The sequence below is a fragment of the Euprymna scolopes genome, chromosome 13, assembly GCF_053919585.1.
Source record: "Euprymna scolopes isolate OS-2025 chromosome 13, ASM5391958v1, whole genome shotgun sequence".
Taxonomy (NCBI): Eukaryota; Metazoa; Mollusca; class Cephalopoda; order Sepiida; family Sepiolidae; genus Euprymna; species Euprymna scolopes.
Genome location: NC_136494.1, coordinates 44256178 through 44278723, shown reverse-complemented (window position 1 = coordinate 44278723; position 22546 = coordinate 44256178). Strand labels below are relative to the sequence as shown.

Here is a 22546-nt window from a genome sequence, read left to right as displayed (position 1 = left end):
CTACATAAACAGTATACATGTCCCAAATGGGAGCCATGAGCACCCATAATCACAATACACGTCATTTGTGATAACTTCTGGCACTATACAGCCATGTCATGACTTTAATCATTCGGCACATTTGACCCTAGCCACCGCCTTCTAACACATGGAAAAGAGGGGAAAATATGTATATAGTTTATAGTGGTACAGGGTAGAACTGTATTTGTTACGGTTTAGAGGAAATTGATAGAAAAGTAGAAGATATGTTAGGGCTTGACGTAACTAGTCGATTGATTGGATCGGGTCCCTCCGACCGCACATCTAGCCTTGTATGAGGCCAAAGTGGAGTGTTGCAACTGATATCTTTAATTTCCCTAGATATCAGTTGCTCAGCCACCAGGATCCTTTTCAGAGTCATTACGGGTCGCCACCCATGGCCAACAGGTGGCCCCTTCGAGAAGCTTTTACTCTCTGCAGGGAGACAGTCGGTGTATTCTAATGCCCCACCGACGGGGTTGGTAAGTAGAGAAGAAAAAAAAAAGGGGGGAAGGGAAGGGGAGGGGCTGTTTTTGTTTTTGCAGAACATAATTAAGTTTTACAAAAGAGAATAGAAAACAAAAACAGAAGTTTAATGTAGGTGCATTTCGTCTCAGGAAGCCACTGGACAGCCTGATCTGGTAGCACCAGACATTTCGAATTTATAAAATTCCCAAAAAAGGTGAGATATATATATATATATATATATATATGGATATATCTATACTCGTAGCCAAATTGAATATTGAAATGCTCATATCTTTGGTTCTATGGTACGAAATTACATGAAAATTTGCAGGATTTTTTTAAAATTATAATATTCTATGGTTAAAATTTTATGACAATTGGTAAAAAAGAACCTATATTTTCAAACCAATAAAACATGCCCAAATTTGTCTACATTTGTATCTTTAGTGTCCTGGCAGGCAGATTCAGTTTTGCTGCTTCGGTTGTCTCCCCTGTGGTCTTGCCAGGCCTCTAATATATGTAGTGTATCACAAAAGTGAATAAACTCCTCACATTTCTGCAGCTATTTAAGTATATCTTTTCATGGGACAAAACTGGCAAAATGACACTTTGCCATAATAAAAAGTAGTCTGTATGCAGCTTAGATAACAAAGTTTTTTTTTCCCTCAAAATATAAGCTTTAAAAGCTAAACCTAACCTGCCAACAAAACTGAGTACACTCATTGGGAAAAGTTGTTAATATTAACATGTCAACTGTTAATATTTTGTATGGCTACCATCATTATCCAGAACTGCCTTTACTCTCCTGAGCATGGAGTTTACTAGAGCTTTGCAGGTAGCCACTGGAATGCCTTTCCACTCCTCCATGACGACTGGTGGATATTTGAAACTTTGTGCACCTCCACATTTTGCTTAAGGATCCTCCAAAGATGTTCTATTAGGTTCAAGTCTGGAGACATAATTGGCCAGCCCATCACCTTTACCCTTAGTCTCTTCAGTAAAGCCGTGGTCATCTTGGAGGTGTGTTTGGGGTCATTGTCATGCTGGAACACTGCTCTGCAACCCAGTTTCTGAAAGGAAGAGATCATGCTCTGTTGCAGTATTTCACAATGCATGTTTCCCCTCAATGAAATGTAACTCTCTAATACCTGCAGCACTCATGCAGCCCCATACCATGACATTCACACTACCATGCTTGACTGTAGGCATGACACACTTACTTACACACTTACTCCTCACCTGGTTCCCACCACACATGCTCGAAGCTATCAGAATCAAACAAATTAATCCTTATCTTATCAGACCATAGGACGTGGTTCCAGTAATCCATGTGGTTTCTTGACATGTCTTCAACAAACTGTTTGTGGCCTTTCTTCAGAAGAAGCTCCCCCTGGGATGACAGCCATACACATTAATTTGATGTAGAGTACGCCATATGATCTGAGCACTAACAAGCTGATCTCCCACCTCTTCAATCTCTACAGTAATGCTGACTACACTCCTATGCCAATCTTTCAAAGAAAGCATTTGGATATGACACTCAGCATGTGTGCTCAGCGTGGATCCTGCTCTTTTAAAATGCTGGATAATCTTAGTCACTGTGCTGATGCTCAATTTCAGGGTGTTGGTAATCTTCTTGTAGCCTTGACCATCTTCATGTAGTGCAACAATACGTCTTTTAAGATTCTCAGAGAGTTCTTTGCCATGTAGTGTCATGTTGGAACTTTCAGTGATCAATATGAGAGAGTGTGAGAGCTGCCCTACAAATTTGAACACACCTGCTCCCTATGATATTTTAGAGAGAAAATGACAAGCAATACTCAATTTGAACATTTAGGGGTGTAGGTTTCCTAGAGGTGTACTCACTTTTGTTTCAGCGTTTTAGCTTTTAGTGGTTTTATTTTTAGTTATTTTGAGGAGGAAATAAATCAACTCTGTTATATAAGCTGCACACAAACTACTTTTCTATTGTATCAAAGTGTGATTTTATCATGAAGAGATATACTTAAATATTTGCAGAAATGTGAGGGGGTATACTCACTTTTGTGATACACTATATTTCTTACTCTCTCTATATATATTGTTGATTTTAAAAAAAGAAAAACGTTAAAATTAACAACTACAGCTATATTTATTGATTATGAACATCCTGGGATTGGTATTCTATTAGTGTATATAGGTAGCTCAAATTCCTCTTGAACAACAATTTGAGCAAATTGTTCATTAATGAAAGGGGAAATAACTTGAGGAACAATTTTTGAAGAATAAGTATTTCTTAAAATAGCACTTACCTTGGGATGGATCCAAAGTAAGGAACATCTTTGTCAATATTTTTGTGATCCAGTATATCCATTATAGCATTCTGAGTTTGGAAGAAAGAATAAGACAGCTGTCTATTTATCACTCACTCACACAGACACATATATATTAGTGTTGGGACAGTTAATCAGAATTAGAAATTTTTGTAGCATTGGAATCAGTATCGAAGTTTAAAAAAATTTAGCCTAATTTTCGATTCAAAAACGATTTCTTAAATTTTTTTCTAAAAAAAAAAAAAAAAAAAAAAAAATGGACCTCACTAAAAAAAAAAAAAAAAAAAGGCACAGATGTATTATTTATTAGAATTTCTTCATTTACAACATGGAAGGCCAAAGAACTGCAGATTATAAATCCCATTCTGAGATTTTATATTGGCACTCGAAGTATAATTCATATTTATTGGTCAATTATGATAAGCAAAGTAAACATTCTAGAGTTCACTTGTCATATTTCTCATGATGGGAGAAAAATAAATACCTTGTTTATTGTCTTAGTAAACCTTTTTGCACTTATCTGTGAACTTCCTGAGAAGCAGCATAGAGATGTTTACATCTCTATACCACTTCTCAGGAAGATCACAGTTGATTATTAAAAGATTTAAAATGCTCTGGACAAGGTTTTTCCATTTCGCCAGCATCAGCTTAAGACTCATTGTCTGATCATCAGCTTCTAAAATAATTAATGTTTTACTGTATTTTTTCACTTTGGACACAAGTGAAAAATGTCAATGAAAATCTCATAATTTTATCCAAATCATAGATAAAATACATAAAGGTAAATCATTTAGAAGTTTGTCAAATTAAAAAAAAAAAGAAATTATATTTACATTTAAATGCACCCCCCCCCCCAAAACAAAGAAGAATAAACTTCAGATATTTGTTAATGTAACTAATAGAACAAAAAGATGAAAAACAAATATGCAGCAAATTTGTTACCAAACCCAAGATAAGTTACTCTTCTACATGTGCTGGATAAGTTTATTTATGTTTAAAACGTTTTTTTAGTTCAAAATAAACACAGTGTTCACTCTGTTAAGTTAGAACAAATGATATCTGTTCATAATCCTGTGTGAGGATCCTTGATAATCGCTCCAAACTGAAAATTAAATAAATTCCTACTCAAAATTCTAAAATAATTGTTTTTCTTTATATTTTTCATCTAAAAACAGGTAGAATCTCATTTTGGGACGTGATTTAAATAAAAACAAAATTGCTGCTGTTTTTCTTTTTACAGTAAAGTAAATCAATCTATTATCTGACCAAATCTTTATAATTGGAGAAAAAATAGGAACATTCTTTCATAGAAGGAAGCAGAGAATAATTAACAGAGCCTCTCCCCCACCATCTCCATGTTAAGAATAGTTTCTTAGTAACATTGTTATGCTGAAACTCATTCTTCACATGGAAATAGGTTTTGTTAACTATTCTGTTCCTACACTTTTCTTATTTTGCATATCAATCGTAGATTTTTTTGAACAAGAACAGAATTTGTAATCGTATCAGAAGCGGGAAAAATTTTGGAATCAACGTATCACTAAAATATATTACAATTTAGAAATAAACAAAAATTATGACCTATTCATTTAATTCTAAAAATTCAAAATCAATAATAGTTAAGCGATCATTTCTCAGACAAATAGCTTTTATTGAATCCAAGTTGTTTTTTTGTCACACGGATTCTGGAATTAAAAGTCAAACAAAATCTCTAACATCATCAAATACAAAATTGTCTGAAAAAAAAGATGCTAAAATTTGTATCTTTCTTAAAACAATAGATACAGGGTGAAACAAAAAATTTGTCACCCTAAAGAAAACAACAGCTTTATTTTAAAACTTCAATTCAGATAACTTGATTATGTAATAGAGCTAACAGCTATTTAATGAAGCCGCCTTCAGCCTTAATCACTGCCTCGATATGGGTCCAGAACTGGAAGCATGCCTTTTCGACAAACACCAGCGGAAATTTGGTAAATACTTGGTGGATGCCGGCAATCAGGCTAGCTTTGGTGTTGTGGGAGGTCATGTTGGTAATGTTCTCGACGTATGACCAAACAAACTAGTCCAGTGGGTTCAGGTCAAGGGAAGAGGCGAGGGCCAGTGAGAGAAGTCATAACACTCCTTCTGAAGCCAAGCCTGGGTCTCCTTGGACTTGTGGGTCGGTGCTGAATCCTGCTGCCACACTCAGGGTCTGCCAGTGACCACCTGATTGCACAAGGGGATCACAACACTCTTCAGCAGATCCAGGTACGCTTTGGTGTTGACTTTCAAGCCGATTTCGAAGATGTGAGGTAGCATGATGTGGCCCTCACTTGAATTCACACCAAAAACCATAACCGTGGCTGGAAACTTCATTGAGCTGTGACCTCAAGCGCTGAACCATCCGGATTTGCATTTTGAGAGTTCTGGTCATGGTTCTGTTGTCATAATTTGGATTGGTAGAGAGCATGAGTTGTACAGCTGCGCATCTCCAATCTCACTTGTTGAATATTGTGTCACTTTCAGACGTGATAAAATACTCCTATCACTCTTGGGATTTGGACACAACTAGCCAACTAGCAACAAAAAAAGAAAATCGGTTTTCATCAAATGGAAATCGGATCAGGTTGTCTTTTTTAAGGCAACAATTTTATTGTTCCACTATGTATTATTATTTTAGGTGGTATGTAGACCACTGACAGAGGCAACAAGTGACGGTGACACCATGCTCATATGAAGTCGGTGTTTCTTACAAAAACTGTGAGAAATAAAGGACTCCCAGCATTTTTGAGACATGGCCTTCTTTTTTACATTTGAAACAAGTTGCGTCTATGTTTCTATTGTGATAAAATCCTCTGCAGAAGAAGAAACTTGGTATTAGCTGAAGCTGCAAAAACTCCCCAGCATTCATTGACTGGTTGTACGTATCATTTTCCATAGAAACTTCACCTACAGTTGGTATAAAAATGCACATGTACGATTTTGAGTATCATAGAATGCTCTGGCTGTGTCCATGGCTATAATTAAATGAGGTACTTTATTTCCCAGTAAGCGTTGTTGAATAATGTTTGAATGTAAACCAGTAATAAACACATCATTGAGCAGTTGTCATGATTTTGTGCAGCATCGATGGATTTAAAGTTGCAATCCTTTGCTAGGAAGTCTAGTCCTGTAAGAAACCCATCAATACTTTCCTCCTCTTCCTGTTCATAAAAGACTTCATCTTTCTGTTCATAAAAGAAAAGTTGTTGTTTTTTTAATAAGTTTAAATATATCAATACTTACATTCATTGCCACCTTCATGTCATTTATATTAATGACCATCCCAGTGGCTGGATCAACCTGGATAAAATCCAAACATATAAATGAAAATACTATTCTTACCAGTTGTGAATTTTCTTTGAATGAATTCATTTAAATCTTTAGTAACACAAAAAAAAAAAATTAAAAAAAAAAAATTAAGGAAATTAGAGATGCATACCAGACAATTATTTTACACACTACAATTCATACAACTCACACATTGTTTATTGTTATAAAATACTAGTTCTAATGACACAATGTTGCCCAGGATCTTTCATGCTAAAATTTGTTTCTCTATTTTAATATACACTTTTTATTCTTTCCCTTTTTTTTTTTCTTTGTCTTATTTCTTCTTCGCATATATTAAATGCTATTATCTTTTTTATTTTGAATGCCATGTGATGTGACCTGATAAATTTTGTGCTTGTAAACTCCTGTCTTTATGGACTAAACCTGTATAAGCAATATCGCCTAAAAGGTCTCTAGGTACTTGCAACTGGCTGATCAAAATATGCCTATGAATGTGTAATGACATATTAATGCTTATGTAAAACAAATAAAAAGTGTGTCTGTATATATATATATATATATATATACTCGGGGGTTTTTTATTCAAAAGTAATGGACATGAATTCAACAAGGTTGTTAGATAGTGCTCAATAAAAAGAGCTGATAATACTTGTTTATTGTTATATAAACATGGTCACATCCTGCTGCTACAAATAGCCACTTGTTTCAATCAAACAACAGATATCATCAGGCAGTGACTTGACTATTCAAAAATTCAATGAATAGCCATTGAACTTTTGAATAGTCAAGTCGCTGCCTGATGATATCTGTTGTTTGATTGAAACAAGTGGCTATTTGTAGCAGCAGGATGTGACCATGTTTATATAACAATAAACAAGTATATATATATATATATATATATATATATATATATTAAGAGGTATATGAGGTAAAAAAAAACATAAAAAGTGCTCGATAAGTTAGTAGAGGCAATTGTTTTTTATTCATTATAACCTCAAGTGTATTAACTTAATTCATTACAAATTGTTTCAATACACAGGATAAAAACTTATCCATCCATATCATCAGATGATTAGAGTTAAAATGAAAATAAAAAGGAAAGTTATGATTTTTTTGTGATTACATATAGATATTCAAAACCAAGAGTATGGAAGTAAGAGAGAGAAAGAGGAGAAGGGAAAGAGGGAAAAGAAAAGAGGAGGGAAAAGCAATAAAAAAAACATAGATTAAATTAAAAATTTGTAAAATTATAAAGATAAGACAAGGCAAGAGGGGAGACGAAGAAAAGAAAAGAAAGAAGGGAAATACATAATTGAGCATGTCACTAAAAGTTTGTTAGGTTCTGGATGATGACTTGCATGTGTCTCAAATTGAAAACAGAGTTAAAAAGTCAGCAATCATCTATGAAAACGATGGTGTGGGGTGGACAGAAAGAGCTAAGATGCATCCAGTTCAAATGGGTAAACAGATGCATCCAATATAGCTTATATAAAATCTCTTTGGTAGGAAATCAGTTATAGATTCTGTTGGGTAGATTTTAGAATTGGAGTTGAGTTTAGGGAAGAAAGGGAAATAAATAAAAATAAATAAAAGAAGAATAAATGAGTTGTTTAGAAAAGTATAATAAATTAGGCACTATAAAGCGGTGTCGAGTTAGTCTAGAATTATGGGGCTGTGGAAATGGTTGAGAATATGGGTGTTGGATTACAGGGCAGTGTTAAGAAAAGATAAGGGAATGAATTTTGAAGGCTGTGGAATTTCTACGAAAGTGGGATTTTGTAGTAGTTTCAGGCATTTAAAGTTTTAACTACATAGGTTTAGTAATTTTATTTTTAATAGTTTGGAGTTATTAATGGAGAATATTATGCATAAGTATGTTTTGAATTATTAGAGGAGAATATTACACATAGATATAGAAGATAAGGAATTTGAAGGTTGACCGTAATTACATTTCTAAGAATTTTTCGATTAATAACAAGCGTGATAATTAGAAGTAATCTCAAAGGAGTAAAATAAATAATTCTTAATTTTTTATTAAGGTAACTTGCTTAAAAAGTAATAAAGTAAAATAGTGTTTAATGTAATAGTTGTGGGTTTAATAGTTTAATAGTGCTAAAACTTTAGATGTGATATTAAGTAATAATAGTAATTGTATTGATTGATAAAATTACTGAAGTAAATAGTTAGCATTCATCTTGTGTAAATTTAAAACAAAACAGAAACCTGATCTGATGACTTTCAGGATTATGGTTAAATATACAATTAAATGAATAATAAATGAAAAATATGCCTGGAAAATCTGACAATGAGATTGCATTAGTTACATAATTATGATCTATTTTCTTTTGTGCTCGCATGTTCTAATCTGCATAGCAATTGATGCGCTGTTTAGCCCAAACACTTGTGTAGGATTGCATTTCCGCCCAAACATTTTCTTGCTATTTATGAACAATCAGATTTTGTGTATCATGTTGATGAAATGCCATACGTACTTCCCTGCTTCTCACCAAGATTTGGGTGAGAGACCTGTGAATTCAACTTATTGTGTTTTCCTTTCAGTTTTTTTTAATAATTCTTCATTTACATGAAACTGTTTAAATAAAATCGATTTAAATTGTAGAAGTTTGTTCTTTTGACCAAAACTTAGTAATCCTTCGTTTTCATATCCAACAAGGTCAGTAGGATAGATGCAGCAACCTCTAATATAAAAATGGCAATCCAACATCATCTCTCAACAAGACCAAATTTAAAGAGTAAAGAAAAAGTATAAAAGAAATTACCGATCCTTTCAGCATGACATCAACTGAAATAAAGAAACAAGACAAAATTAGGAAGAAAATCCACAGAAATAGAAAGACAAATACTTTCCCAAGAAAACAGATCAATCAACCAGGTTAACAATTCTTGTTGCTTCTGATTCCTTCCTTCATTCAAATTTTTCAATGGAACACATACTATCGATGTGTCGATAAATGTGACACAATTATGTTAATTATAAGAAACATTTACAAATACTCCAGTTTGCAAATCTGAAAAGCTATTATTTGTGTATAACAGGAAATACTAAATGTAGGCTATGGAATTCTAGAATAAATATCACTGACTTTTTAACACTTTAATTTCATCTTTGTTTCATTTTAATGTAATTTAAATCAATCAAAAAGAACTTTAAACATAAAAATGCATACATTATTTAGAGCTAACACATGCTCTGTATTGAAGTTTGGGTACTTCAGTTATTTTTAAATAATTTTTTATTTTCATTTGAATGTCCTTAGAAGCATTCGAGGACAGCAAAGGATTGTCTGGCACGGTCAGATGTGAACAAAAAAACTGAAAGTAAAAAAAATGTGAACCATCATGAACTGAATTAGAAAAGACTATTTAAGGCAAGTGGAAGCAATCAAAAGAAGATGTAAAAAAATGCTGTCTTAAGAATGAGTAGTTAAAATAAACCAAGGTTGTTTCTCTTCTCATCATCCATTTCATCATGGCTGCTTATTATAATCATCTCAGAGTTTGTTTCATTTGGCAAGAAGAGGATTTAATTTCCTTACTGTTTCTGTGCTATCAAACTCATGAGTTTTGAACCCGTACAGAATTAAGTCACACCCATGAGATGATTAATGACAAGAATGAGAATATGCAAGAGACAGTAAAGCAGGTAATTAAACATATTTTAAAAGTTTGCTTAGTGATATGAATATTAGTTTTGAACCAAGATATGAATATCTTGTACAATGCACTAAGAGAGAAACATTGGTTACGTTTTGAAATACCTGAGAAAGTTGACAAGTGCGATGAGAACAAGTGTAATGAGAACAAGTGCAATGAGAACAAGTGCGATGAGAACAAGTGTGATGAGAACAAGTGCGATGAGAACAAGTGCGATGAGAACAAGTGTGATGAGAACAAGTGTGATGAGAACAAGTGTGATGAGAACAAGTGTGATGAGAACAAGTGCGATGAGAACAAGTGCAATGAGAACAAGTGCGATGAGAACAAGTGCGATGAGAACAAGTGCGATGAGAACAAGTGCAATGAGAACAAGTGTGATGACAACAAGTGTGATGACAACAAGTGTGATGACAACAAGTGTGATGACAACAAGTGTAATGAGAACAAGTGTGATGAGAACAAGTGTGATGAGAACAAGTGTAATGAGAACAAGTGCAATGAGAACAAGTGCAATGAGAACAAGTGTGATGAGAACAAGTGTGATGAGAACAAGTGTGATGAGAACAAGTGTAATGAGAACAAGTGTAATGAGAACAAGTGTAATGAGAACAAGTGCAATGAGAACAAGTGCAATGAGAACAAGTGCAATGAGAACAAGTGTGATGAGAACAAGTGTGATGAGAACAAGTGTGATGAGAACAAGTGTGATGAGAACAAGTGTGATGAGAACAAGTGTAATGAGAACAAGTGTAATGAGAACAAGTGCAATGAGAACAAGTGCAATGAGAACAAGTGTGATGAGAACAAGTGTGATGAGAACAAGTGTGATGAGAACAAGTGTAATGAGAACAAGTGTAATGAGAACAAGTGTGATGAGAACAAGTGCAATGAGAACAAGTGTAATGAGAACAAGTGTGATGAGAACAAGTGATGAGAACAAGTGTAATGAGAACAAGTGTAATGAGAACAAGTGCAATGAGAACAAGTGCAATGAGAACAAGTGTGATGAGAACAAGTGTAATGAGAACAAGTGTAATGAGAACAAGTGCAATGAGAACAAGTGCAATGAGAACAAGTGCAATGAGAACAAGTGTAATGAGAACAAGTGTGATGAGAACAAGTGTGATGAGAACAAGTGTGATGAGAACAAGTGTGATGAGAACAAGTGTAATGAGAACAAGTGCAATGAGAACAAGTGCAATGAGAACAAGTGCAATGAGAACAAGTGTAATGAGAACAAGTGTAATGAGAACAAGTGTAATGAGAACAAGTGTGATGAGAACAAGTGTAATGAGAACAAGTGCAATGAGAACAAGTGCAATGAGAACAAGTGTGATGAGAACAAGTGTGATGAGAACAAGTGTGATGAGAACAAGTGTAATGAGAACAAGTGCAATGAGAACAAGTGTGATGAGAACAAGTGTAATGAGAACAAGTGTAATGAGAACAAGTGCAATGAGAACAAGTGCAATGAGAACAAGTGTAATGAGAACAAGTGTAATGAGAACAAGTGTAATGAGAACAAGTGTGATGAGAACAAGTGTAATGAGAACAAGTGCAATGAGAACAAGTGCAATGAGAACAAGTGCAATGAGAACAAGTGCAATGAGAACAAGTGTGATGAGAACAAGTGTGATGAGAACAAGTGTGATGAGAACAAGTGTAATGAGAACAAGTGCAATGAGAACAAGTGTGATGAGAACAAGTGTAATGAGAACAAGTGTAATGAGAACAAGTGTAATGAGAACAAGTGTAATGAGAACAAGTGCAATGAGAACAAGTGCAATGAGAACAAGTGTAATGAGAACAAGTGTAATGAGAACAAGTGCGATGCGGTGACTTGCTATACTTGCCTTTTTTACAGCTTTTTTCCCCAACAAGATTTGAGATACAAAACTTTGAAAGCTCGACACACATTGGGAATGCCAATTCGGAACACAGTCATGTTTTCAGCTTGCTGACTTAGTTCTTGTCCCTAGAACCAAACATTTTTTCTGGCAGAAGCAAAGAAATGATGCCAAAAGATTCTTGACCCCAACCAAATCAGATCAGCTTTGTCACAATTTTGCAGATCTAAAATCCAAAACATGAACACAGACCTAGTGACTGGTCAAAACTTATGCAACACTCATAGTCCCTGGCTTACTTCAGACTCCTCAAGATAGAAAACGAACCTTCTTGTCACATAGAATATGACTAAGTAATTCCCCAGCCACATTGTCACAAACAGAGCAATTCACAATACAGTGATTTTGGAACTGCTCACTCCCAAAATTGAAGCTAGCCTCCTTTCACACACATTTTTCAAAAATGGAGCCATCTTTACTGTTCCAACAGTATTTTCAATAAGCTGATTAATATTCCAACGAATTTTTAACATTATTGTCAAAGTTGTACATTTCATGCTTTCCCAAAATTAGAAAAATGATTAACACAATGGTTCACTCGTTTTTATCTCTGTTTTTTTTTTTAATTGTAAAATAGTATGGTGGCCAGAAAAGAAGATAGCAAACACAATATTTCAAGTTAACAAATGTCATAATTAATGTACAAGGACAAAGAAATAAAGAGAGTAAAGAATTACATTACATAGTGTTGGAACATTAAAAGTCCCAATAAAAAGTCATTTGCAGTCAAAACCTTTTGGTTTATTTAGGAACTTTTTTTTTAAATTCTCATTTGTAAAAATACTGCTGAACTTCTATCCTAGCAGTAGTAGCAACAACAATGTATAAATCATTTGATATTTGAACCATATATTCAATCTCAATTTGTTGCATGTATCAGGCTTTAGCCAATAAGAGATGGTTTCTGGGGGAGCCGAACACCTATTCATAAAGCCTATATAAATGATCACATTAGATGATCATGGAGAAGGCCAAGTTGCTTAAGAAATCCTTGTCACCCTGAACATTAGCGTACTTCTTGCCATGCAAATTAACGTTGCTGTAGTTTCTGTATACTCGTATCATTGGCATATGAACTTGACTTTTTAAGATGATGACATCTCTGCACAACTAAATATAACAACACCTCATCCATTATGAAGTTACTTCCAAATAATATCAAGCTTACAAACTCACTCATACTTTTCTCATCTTGATGTTTTACTTTTAGCAGTACTTTCTGCATCAAGACACATGAATATCAAATAGCTTCTTTCTTAATTCCCTTTCTTTTCTTTGTTGAAAAAAGATCTTCCAGAAGCTTATAAGCAAAATAAAGTTGATAGATTATGTCAGACTTTGTTATTAACTGTCGATCAAATATCTCTTTTCATATAAAACAAATAGCTTGAATCGTGATTCTACATAAGTGAGCAGTTAGCACAAAATCATGTTACAGCAAAAAAGCTGTGGAAATTTTTATCGTGAATTTTTTAAATAACAATATTTAAGGACAAGGCAAGAAAACAGCTGTAAGCGTAATCAAATTAAATATGTTTCTACAAGTTTACAAGAAAATGTGCCACCTTGTCTGCAAAAGGTACACATGTTAGTTGCATCACAACTACTCACATTCTAAGCTTTAGTCAAACAAGCAAATGATCTGTATATTTGAAAAAGATTTAACAGTCTAAATGTAAGCACCCAATAATGGTATGCGCATGCTCTCACTTGACACCTCTTGGGATATGAGAATGTACTCACCAACAAGCCATATAAGGATGACACTGGAGTAATTCGTGAGTGGCGTTGTAGTCCATGTCAACATTCTCATTCATGTTTGTATTGGCATTACTGGTCGAGTTCATGTTGGTATTATTGCTAGAGTCTGTATCAGTGTTGTTGTTGTTAGGTGTAAACGATCATTCCAAGTCAAGAGTTCTCTTGCATTTTTTTTCCTGATTACTTGCCTCCCCATGAAGGAAAAGTTAAACACAAGCTATTTCGGCATCATGGACTTTGACCTGAAGCTTATAGCTCTGTTTGACAGCAGTGACTCTGATAAAGGAATGTTTAGAGAAGGCAGAACTGATACGTCAGTTAAGTAGAATAAAGTGTATGTGCTTGTTAAGTGGCACATTCACTGTTTACCAGCAATTGAATGGTAGGGAATGCATGGATTTTAATTATGTGAGGAAAACATACATAGCTTTTGCCTTAGACCCCATTGTCGCCATCAGCCAGGTGAAACAGACAATGTCTTCTTGGAAGAACTATGTAGACTTGCAGTTTTGTTTGGCGGTGTGTGAGATTGATGTCTACAGTGTGCATTTATTGCTGGATTGCCTAAGCATGTGAAAGAGCTCTTATGAGCGTCCTCAAGCAGTTAGTGGGGGAGTCTGTGACTGGTATTAAAGAGGTAATATTTCTGCACTGGCCAACCAAATTGTGCTGCTATCACCATTAACAAGCCTAATTTCAGCACAGAGTATGACAAGATTACATGAAGGTGGACTGCATCCTGGAAATGGACTGGCAACAAATCTTCAATTACATTAAGAAACATGGGAGATGAAATACAGGATCGTGTACTGTCCCATATGATTGCAAACATTTGTAAGAGAATAGCCTGGGATGGTCAAGTGAAAAAGTAACTAATGCGTCAGTGGACAAAATAGTGTGGTTTTGGAGAGCAATGACTCCATGGCAAAAGACACACGCAAGGTTTAATTAGTACATAGAGAAAAACATCAACTTGGTTGAGTTGGATGCTGTTTGGTGTAACCCCTGTTTTGCAATGGAAAGCAAAAAACATTTATGGACTGAGTCTGTATACGTGTATCACTGGGTAGCTGACACCTCATCAGAACAGACAAGAGAACACACAAAAGCAGCATCTGAAATGTTGATCAAACAATGACTTACAACACTCTGGGAGTTGGTCTCTGAATATAAAATGCAGATTGATGTGAGCCAATCCGTTATTACAAGGATATCGCAGCGATGGCTACATGAAATCTGTATATTGACAGAACTCAAACAATCTGTGTGTGCTGTGGCCGAGGAACAGAACCAATCCAGCACACTGGTGTAAAAAGAACAGTGTACTTTGTGAAGTTGACAAATCCAGGAATAACTAAAGCCAAGGTACAATCAGAACGTGTAGTAAAAGATATACATGAGACTGTACCATTAAGACGGAGCACCAGACAGAAGTGGCCTTCTCCACATTTCCATTTGTGTGATGTTGAGATCAGGAAGGAGTGTGATGAGTATGCGATGAAGTGCCTGAGAAAAGTGTGTGCATGTTCTCATTGGACAACTCTTGGGATACAAGAATGCAATTGTGGCAAAAATTGTGGGAATGCAGGCTTACCTCTTAAACAGCCTCGGTGTGCGCTTTGCTGACGCAGCGTCATGATGCCGAAAAGAGTCCAAGATGGTGCCTGTGGCTTTATATAACAATGCAGTCTCACAAAATCTCGTGTGCTCTCACGTACATATGCAAATATGCAAATTTGGAAGACTGTCTTTTATAAAAACAGGCCATCGGAGCAGATGAGAGAAACGTAAAAACGAGTCTACAGAAAGTACCGAGGACAATGCTGCTGAACAAGAGCCTCATGTCTGCCCAGATGGTGAAAGAACACTTTGTCGTGCAAGGAGCCAAAGTTCTTGACTTGCATGTGAGCGGCAGCGCAGACGGACTCCGCTGGGGAAGAGGTGGTGACATTCCAGAAGTTCACTCCAACATCATGGTCGGGGCATTTTTTTCGTCTGCAGAAAACTGGTGGACCACTTCCCTGGTGGCTGCCATAAAGCGACTTCCATGTCAACAGGATGAGATGATGAGGTGCGCGACCCTACCCTGCGAAGCATGCTGGTGGAATCTGTGGCCAGAGTGACCGAGGACGACCTCGTGCGAGGGATTTGGTGCATCGACGGGAGTGAGTTTACAGTTTGGTTGGACGCCAGCTCACTCACCCTTGGTATTGCTCTGGCAGTTGACGGATTTATTGTAGTAGATGCCTGCTGGCTTCAGCCAGAAAATGACACCGGGCACATAAACCTGGCTGAACTTGATGCTACACTCAAAGGGGTAAATCTGGCACTTCAGTGGCAGGTCAGTGTGCTACACATCGTCACAGACTCTACGTGCATGTATCGGTAGATAACCGATGCCTTGAGTGGGAAAGCACGGTTGACAACTAAGGCATCGGCCGAAATGCTAATACGGAGACTTGCTACCCTGACCGAGATCATCAAGGAATTCAACCTGGCCGTAGATGTGACACTGGTGCATCGCGATGGGGTGTCGGCTTAGCCCGGACCGTGTTGCTGATGTCGACTGCCAAAGAGGGCATCCCGATGTAAACCAAACCCTTTACTTCACCAGGCTGGTCGACCCCTATGTATCAAAGAGGGACATGAAATCTGTTGTAAGGAGCGGCGCAACCTGTCGGTCGATCGACCCAGCACCCATCCGATGGAAGAAGGGAAAACTGAGTGTGAGAGGAAATTGGAAGAGGCTCGCAATAGACGCAACTCACCACAACGGTGGGCATTTTTTGACGCTCATCGATTGCCGACCGTCTAAATTTGCATGGTGGCAGCCCCTTCACCAGCAGGATTCGGCCGCCATTGTCCGGGAGCTGGAAAATGTCTTCCTCGGTGTGGTCTCCTTTCTGAGATACTGACCAACAATGGCACCACCTTTGTTAGCAAGCTGTTCAAACAGTTCACAGACAGATGGGGTATACGTCTGTGATTTAGTGCATCCATGTACCCATTGGGAGTGGAATTATTGAGAAACCACAGGACTGTCAAGACCATCGCAGCTAGGAAGGGGTGTACAGTGCCTGAGGCGGTCTATTGGTATAACGTCACCATTAAGGATGACATTTCACCCTCTACCATGCCAGCCAAAGCACTGCACAGGTACCACATCATGAAGACCAGCCCACTGCCAGAGCCGGAGGTGACGAGAGAGAGTATCAGAGGGGGATGTCATCTGGGTTAAGAAGCCCCGTGGCAAGTGCACCACATGCTACGGAACTGGGCAATCGGTGCGCGGTTGATGAGGTGCCTTGTCTTCAATTGACATCATAAACACAGCCACCACTCGGCGATAAGAGCGAGACTGGATCTAAAACAAGTGAACCATCATTCTGGGTTACGCCAACTTCGTCGGACAGCGACCCTGAGATTAGCAGCCTTAGGTTCACCGACGCTGAAACCAAGGCCGAAAGCATAGGTGAGGACGAAGCCCCCTGTCCCCCTCTCCAAAGAAGCACCCAAAGAAAAAGACCACCGCGTCCCTGCACTCTCTTTGATAATGATATCAGGGGGGATTGTGGCAAAAATTGTGGGAATGCAGGCTTACCTTTTAAACAGCCTCAGTGTGCATTTTGCCAACACAACGTCATGATGCTGAAAAGGGTCCAAGATGGCGCCTGCGGCCTTATATAACAATGCAGTCTTGTGGAATCACGTGTGCTCCCATGCACGCATGCAAATATGTAAATTTGGAGGACTAGGTCTTTTATAAAAACAGGCCACTGGAGCAGATGGGACAGGCGTGAATACGAATCCACAGAAAGTACCGATGGACAATGCTGCTGCAGTGAGCTGAAGTTTTCTGTACTCTTTTTTTTCTTTGCAACAACAGCAATCATGATATAAGAATGACACTCATAGTCCATGTCAGCATTATCATTCAAGATCATATTAGCATTACTGATTGAATCTGTATTGGAATTAGCGTTCATGTCTGTATTGGCATTACTGGTAGAGTCTATGTTGCCGTTATTGCTAGAATCCGTATCGACATTGCTGTTGGGTCCGTGTCGGCAATTGTCAAGAGTTTGCTTACATTTTTTTTCCCTGATTACTTGCCTCCCCATGAGGGCAAAGTTAAACGCACAAATTACTAATAAAATATTCATAAGAAATGTATTCATTAACAAAAAAACATTTACAGAAATTGGATAAACTATGTAAAAATCTATGTACCTCCCTCCAAGTCTGCTCACATCTATATACCTCCTTACAAGTCTGCTCCCACCCATATACCTCCCTACGAGTCTGATCATATCCAAGTGTGTTCAAATCTCTCTATCAATGTCTGTTCATATTGTTATAACTTTTTTTTATGTTGGTTCTCCCTTCACAATTTGTGGCATATTTTTATCCACAACAAGTGCAAATTAGCTGAACTTTTCACTCTATATAAATCCTTATTTTCTCAACTAGGAAGTTTCATGTTTACTTATCTCGTGAATCTTCCTAAGATCTATTTAACAACTTGGATCTATTTTTAAATAAGCCATTTATCTCCTTCCCCCTGTTCAACTTTACACCTCCATCTCCCATTGGCTCTCTCTCTCTCTCCCTCCCTCTCCATGTCTAACACTTTAAAGTATTCAGATCTGTCTATTTCTGTTTCAAGCTTAATATTAATTTACATCTGTATTCTTATGTATAACACAGACCAAACAATCTTCATAATCAAGATTGGATGAAGAGAGAGAGGAGGGTTGGCTACAACTGTGTTTTTCTAATTGTTTGCTAAAAAAATAACATGCATGAAAAAATTAAGAAAACCTCCCTTGTTCCATTTTGTCTCACCTTTGTAGTTATGGCCATGTCCATGGAAATTGTTGCATTTTCCATACAATTCTTTATTTTCCTCATCAGTTAAATAAAGGCTGAAAATGGAGAATGAAAAATAAATGTAAAACATTAAATTATAGGATGAAAATCAGTTTTAGCAAAATATATTAATGGAAAATGTGTTTTGTTTGTTTTTACTTTCTATAAATCAAAACCATTTGTTTTTATTTGAATTGGCTGCATCTTGAAGAGTTGGCTGAAAAGAAATTTGACTTTGATGCTAGTTCTAAAAATCCAACTGACTCAATTCCTGTAAAAAAATTGTCTAGAAGTCAGCATTGCTTAAACTCCTGTGAAAATGATATCTTTTAAATTTTAATTGTTTTATCATTAGATATTGTGGTCAATACTGGCCACAGGAATATTTATTCTTTGTTCTGTAGAAGAGAAAAATCCATTTAGCTGGAAATGGATGAAGGTGTTTGGTTCTCATTAAGCAATCCTAATCGATTTATAGTGGAAGACTTAGTTGTCAACAGAGATAAGTTTGCTCCTGTCTTATTACTGGACTAGTTGATTAATTACATCATAGGAACCCTCAACCCAGTGGCGGCTCGTGCCTAAGATTAGTGGGGGTGCTGTTATAAAGAAAACACCTATTTTTTTAATATTGTGTAAAAATAAAACAAACATAAAATTATACATAATTTATACATATGCACACGTATAAAAATACAATAACTTAAAGGAATCCTAAATAGATGTAAATATTTTAAATATTTTACTTATTACATTCATTTGAAAGTAAACTCCATTCTTCTTGTTTTAATTTGTGAGAAAAGATTGATAATTTTCTCCTTAACTTCTGAATGACTGCTGAAGAACTTTTTTATCAATTGAAAGCACTGCAAGTGCATTTAGTCTTTCGCAACCCATGGTGTTTCTTAGAAAAGTTTTTATTTTTTTCAGAGTTGAAAAACAATGTTCTATCTCTTATGTAGTCATGGGAATTGTCAAGATAATTTTTATGGGTTTTGTGATTTCACTAAGAACATCGTTTAAATTGTTTTCCAAAATAAATTTCAGGAGATCAATTACTTTGCAATACTCATGGATATCTGACCTACTATAAAATATTTCTAGCTCAGTTTCAAACTTTTCTTTGTCAATAATGGGATATGCTTCAGTTGTCAAGGATATCTCTTCTGTAGGTAGTTTTTTTTCTTAAAACTAGCAAAGCTTATCTTGTAAAACAATTTAGCAAGTATTAAATGTTTAGTTGAAGAATATCTGTCCGTTATATCAACAGATATATAGTCACACAGTTCTTTAGCTTCGCCCTTGAGTGTTTGTGAAGAATTTTCACAGTATTTGGTGTTTCTTATCTCTAAAATAGCAGTTTTGAAATTTGTTATGTATTCATTGACTTTATATATGCTAATTTCCCGAGAAATAATTTCAACATGAGACATAATTTTATGAAATAGCTCAAACCAAAATATGAAATTTTCATCGTTCAAATATTTCAGAATTCCTGTCGCTTCTGCAACGGTCTCATCTACATATGATGTTGACTGAATTTCAGTGACAGTTTTTTATGCTTGAACATTTTCATGAACTCTATTTATGTATGTTAAAGTTCCACTTTGTGGCAGATACACGTAGAATGCTTACATCCAGATGCTTCTTGAAAAATGGACAGACGCTGTGGTGATCTAGAAAAGAAAGTTGGAATAGCCAAAATGTTAGAGATAAATATTCTAGCATTTCGTGTAATGCTTGCTGCATTCCTCATTATTAAATTAAGTTGATGTGCATAACAGTGAGTGAAATGCGCATTACTATAAACTGCTTTTATTTTCGCCTGAGCACCAGCTTTTTTGCCTTTCATGATATTTGCATCATCAAATGTCTGAGTTATCAGTTTTTGGCGATTCCCTTGAAGGATTATATCTAATTGTTGTAGAATACATTTTGATATCCTATCAGCGGTTTGGTTTTCTGGAATAAAGAATCCCCAAATGCGTTCAAGTATTTTTTCATCCAAGACGTACCGTAAAACAATGATCATTTGTGTATGTTCAGACACATCTGTTATTTCATCAGCCATGACAGCTACAAAGGAAGCTTTGCTAATTTCTGCCCTTATTTCATTATGGTATATTTGTAAAAGACAGTCAAGTATGTCATTCTGAATAGTCTTGGAAACACCTTTGAAGACATTACTGGTTTCTAAGTGATTCTTTAAATCTGGATCTAATTAAGATGCAAAATTTAAAAATCCTCTAAATACACTTGGATTTACTGAATCATCTTTTTCATCATGTCCTCGTGAGGGAGTTTCAAAGTTCCCACAAAAGAAAATACAATCTATTATTATTATTTTAGATAAAATTTCACGGTTCTTCTTAACATTCATGTTATGATGATTGATTGAAAGTCTGCAGGCCTCACTAAGTTTTGCTTTAATATTTATGGTCCCCAAAATTGATAGGGAAACTACAACGTGCTTCTCATGCTTTTCAGTTCTATCTTTCATTTTGCTAATAGTTCTGAAACTATCTTTTGTCCATGTTACATCATTCCCTAACAACAAATAAGGAAAGCAGAACAATGCCTTTTTTAGTTCACAGCCGCAAAGCTAACTTTTCCGTTGGTACCATTAAAGCTACGAATATACACTTTGTTGTTGCTAATGCCTGGCTGAGATATTTGAATATCAGGCGTTGAACGGCTTCTTTTCTTAATTACAACTTTATCATGGAGAGACTGCTGTGAAAACTCAATCTGTTGAAGTTCATTTACCGTCGCAGAAGTTATTTCTTGGGGGTGCAAGGAGACCATGGTTAAATTCTTTTTATATCAATTGTATTGGGAAAGGTAAGTACTAGGTAGTCTATTAGTAGAATATCAATTAGGGTAGAAGGAATACAATGTTTATGTGATCCTCTTTTTGCGATTCAACTGAACCGGAAGTTCGTACTGAGTTGAATCATACTTTTATAACTTTTAGGTCACAGATTTTTATTAACGAAAAAAGTTTTACTATTTAACAACGGTTTTATTTATAAAAAGCTTATTGTTAATTAAAAATAGGCGTATAACAAAATAAGCTTGTCATTAAAATTGCTTTTTTTAATACAAATATTTTTAACTTTGCCATTATAAGCCGTCGAAAAAGGGGTAATACGCAAAAACATTTTAATCAAAAAACACTATTTTAAATTGTATACACTTTACAGAGTAATAAAAAAATATACAAATATATTTCTTTTAAACTTTACAGATTGAATAAAATTTTACCGCAGGCAAACAAACGAAAAACATTGTTTAAATACATTTTATTTACAATTTTTTAATAATTTATTTTTTCATAAAAACAAAATCTTTGCCTGCAAACGATGGTAAAGTTAGGAGATTACCATTTAAAAATGGTTTTATTGGATAACAGTTTTATTTAAAATTTAAAAATGTGTGTTTATAACAAAACTTTGTAAATAAAATATAGAATAAAAAAGTTTACATGTTTGTACTATGAGCAAACAAAAAAAAATTAAAGATACATAATTTTATTTACAAATCTTTTTACAACTTTTTATATAAAAATAAAAACAAACTTTGCTATTTACTAAGCTTATTATAAAAACGGTTTTACATACTCGTCTTGTTATTGCACATTTTAATTAAAAAACTTTGTTCAAAGTGGAAAACTTCTTGCTTTGTCCTCGTGGGATGTAAATAAATGCTAAAGCTATATATATATATATATATATATATAATGTGTGCGTGTATATATATATAATGTGTGTGTATACATATGTGTGTGTATGTATATATATATATGTGTGTGTATATATATGCATGTGTGTATATATATATGCGTGTGTGTATATATATATATGCGTGTGTATATATATGTGCGTGTATATATGTGTGTATATATATGTGTGTGTATATATCGTGTGCATATATATCGTGTGTATATATGTGTGTGTGTATATATGTGTGTGTGTGTATATGTGTGTGTGTGTGTGTGTGTGTATATATATGTGTGTGTGTATATATATATGCGTGTGAATATATGTGTGTATATATATATAAGGCAAAAACATTTCTAACTAAAATGTATTTTAAAAAATAAACTTTTCTTCGCTTTTCTATAAAAAAAAATGTAAATATTTTTTATTCTGTAAAGTTAAACTACTACAAAATAAATAAATTTTAAACTACTTAAAAATACAAATAAAATAAGCCATA

General features: G+C 35.3%; 1 protein-coding gene across 1 annotated transcript in view; it reads right to left on the bottom strand.

Annotated features, from left to right (window-relative positions):
* LOC145292000 (6-pyruvoyl tetrahydrobiopterin synthase-like) overlaps positions 1-22546 on the bottom strand; it is a 63116-nt gene that overhangs the window by 12172 nt on the left and 28398 nt on the right. The window contains exons 4-7 of the mRNA XM_080137979.1: positions 18305-18384; positions 8894-8916; positions 6066-6122; positions 2778-2848 (exon numbers count right to left, since the gene is read on the bottom strand). Of these exons, the coding sequence (XP_079994105.1) occupies positions 2778-2848; positions 6066-6122; positions 8894-8916; positions 18305-18384 (231 nt within the window). The remainder of the gene's footprint in view (positions 1-2777; positions 2849-6065; positions 6123-8893; positions 8917-18304; positions 18385-22546) is intronic.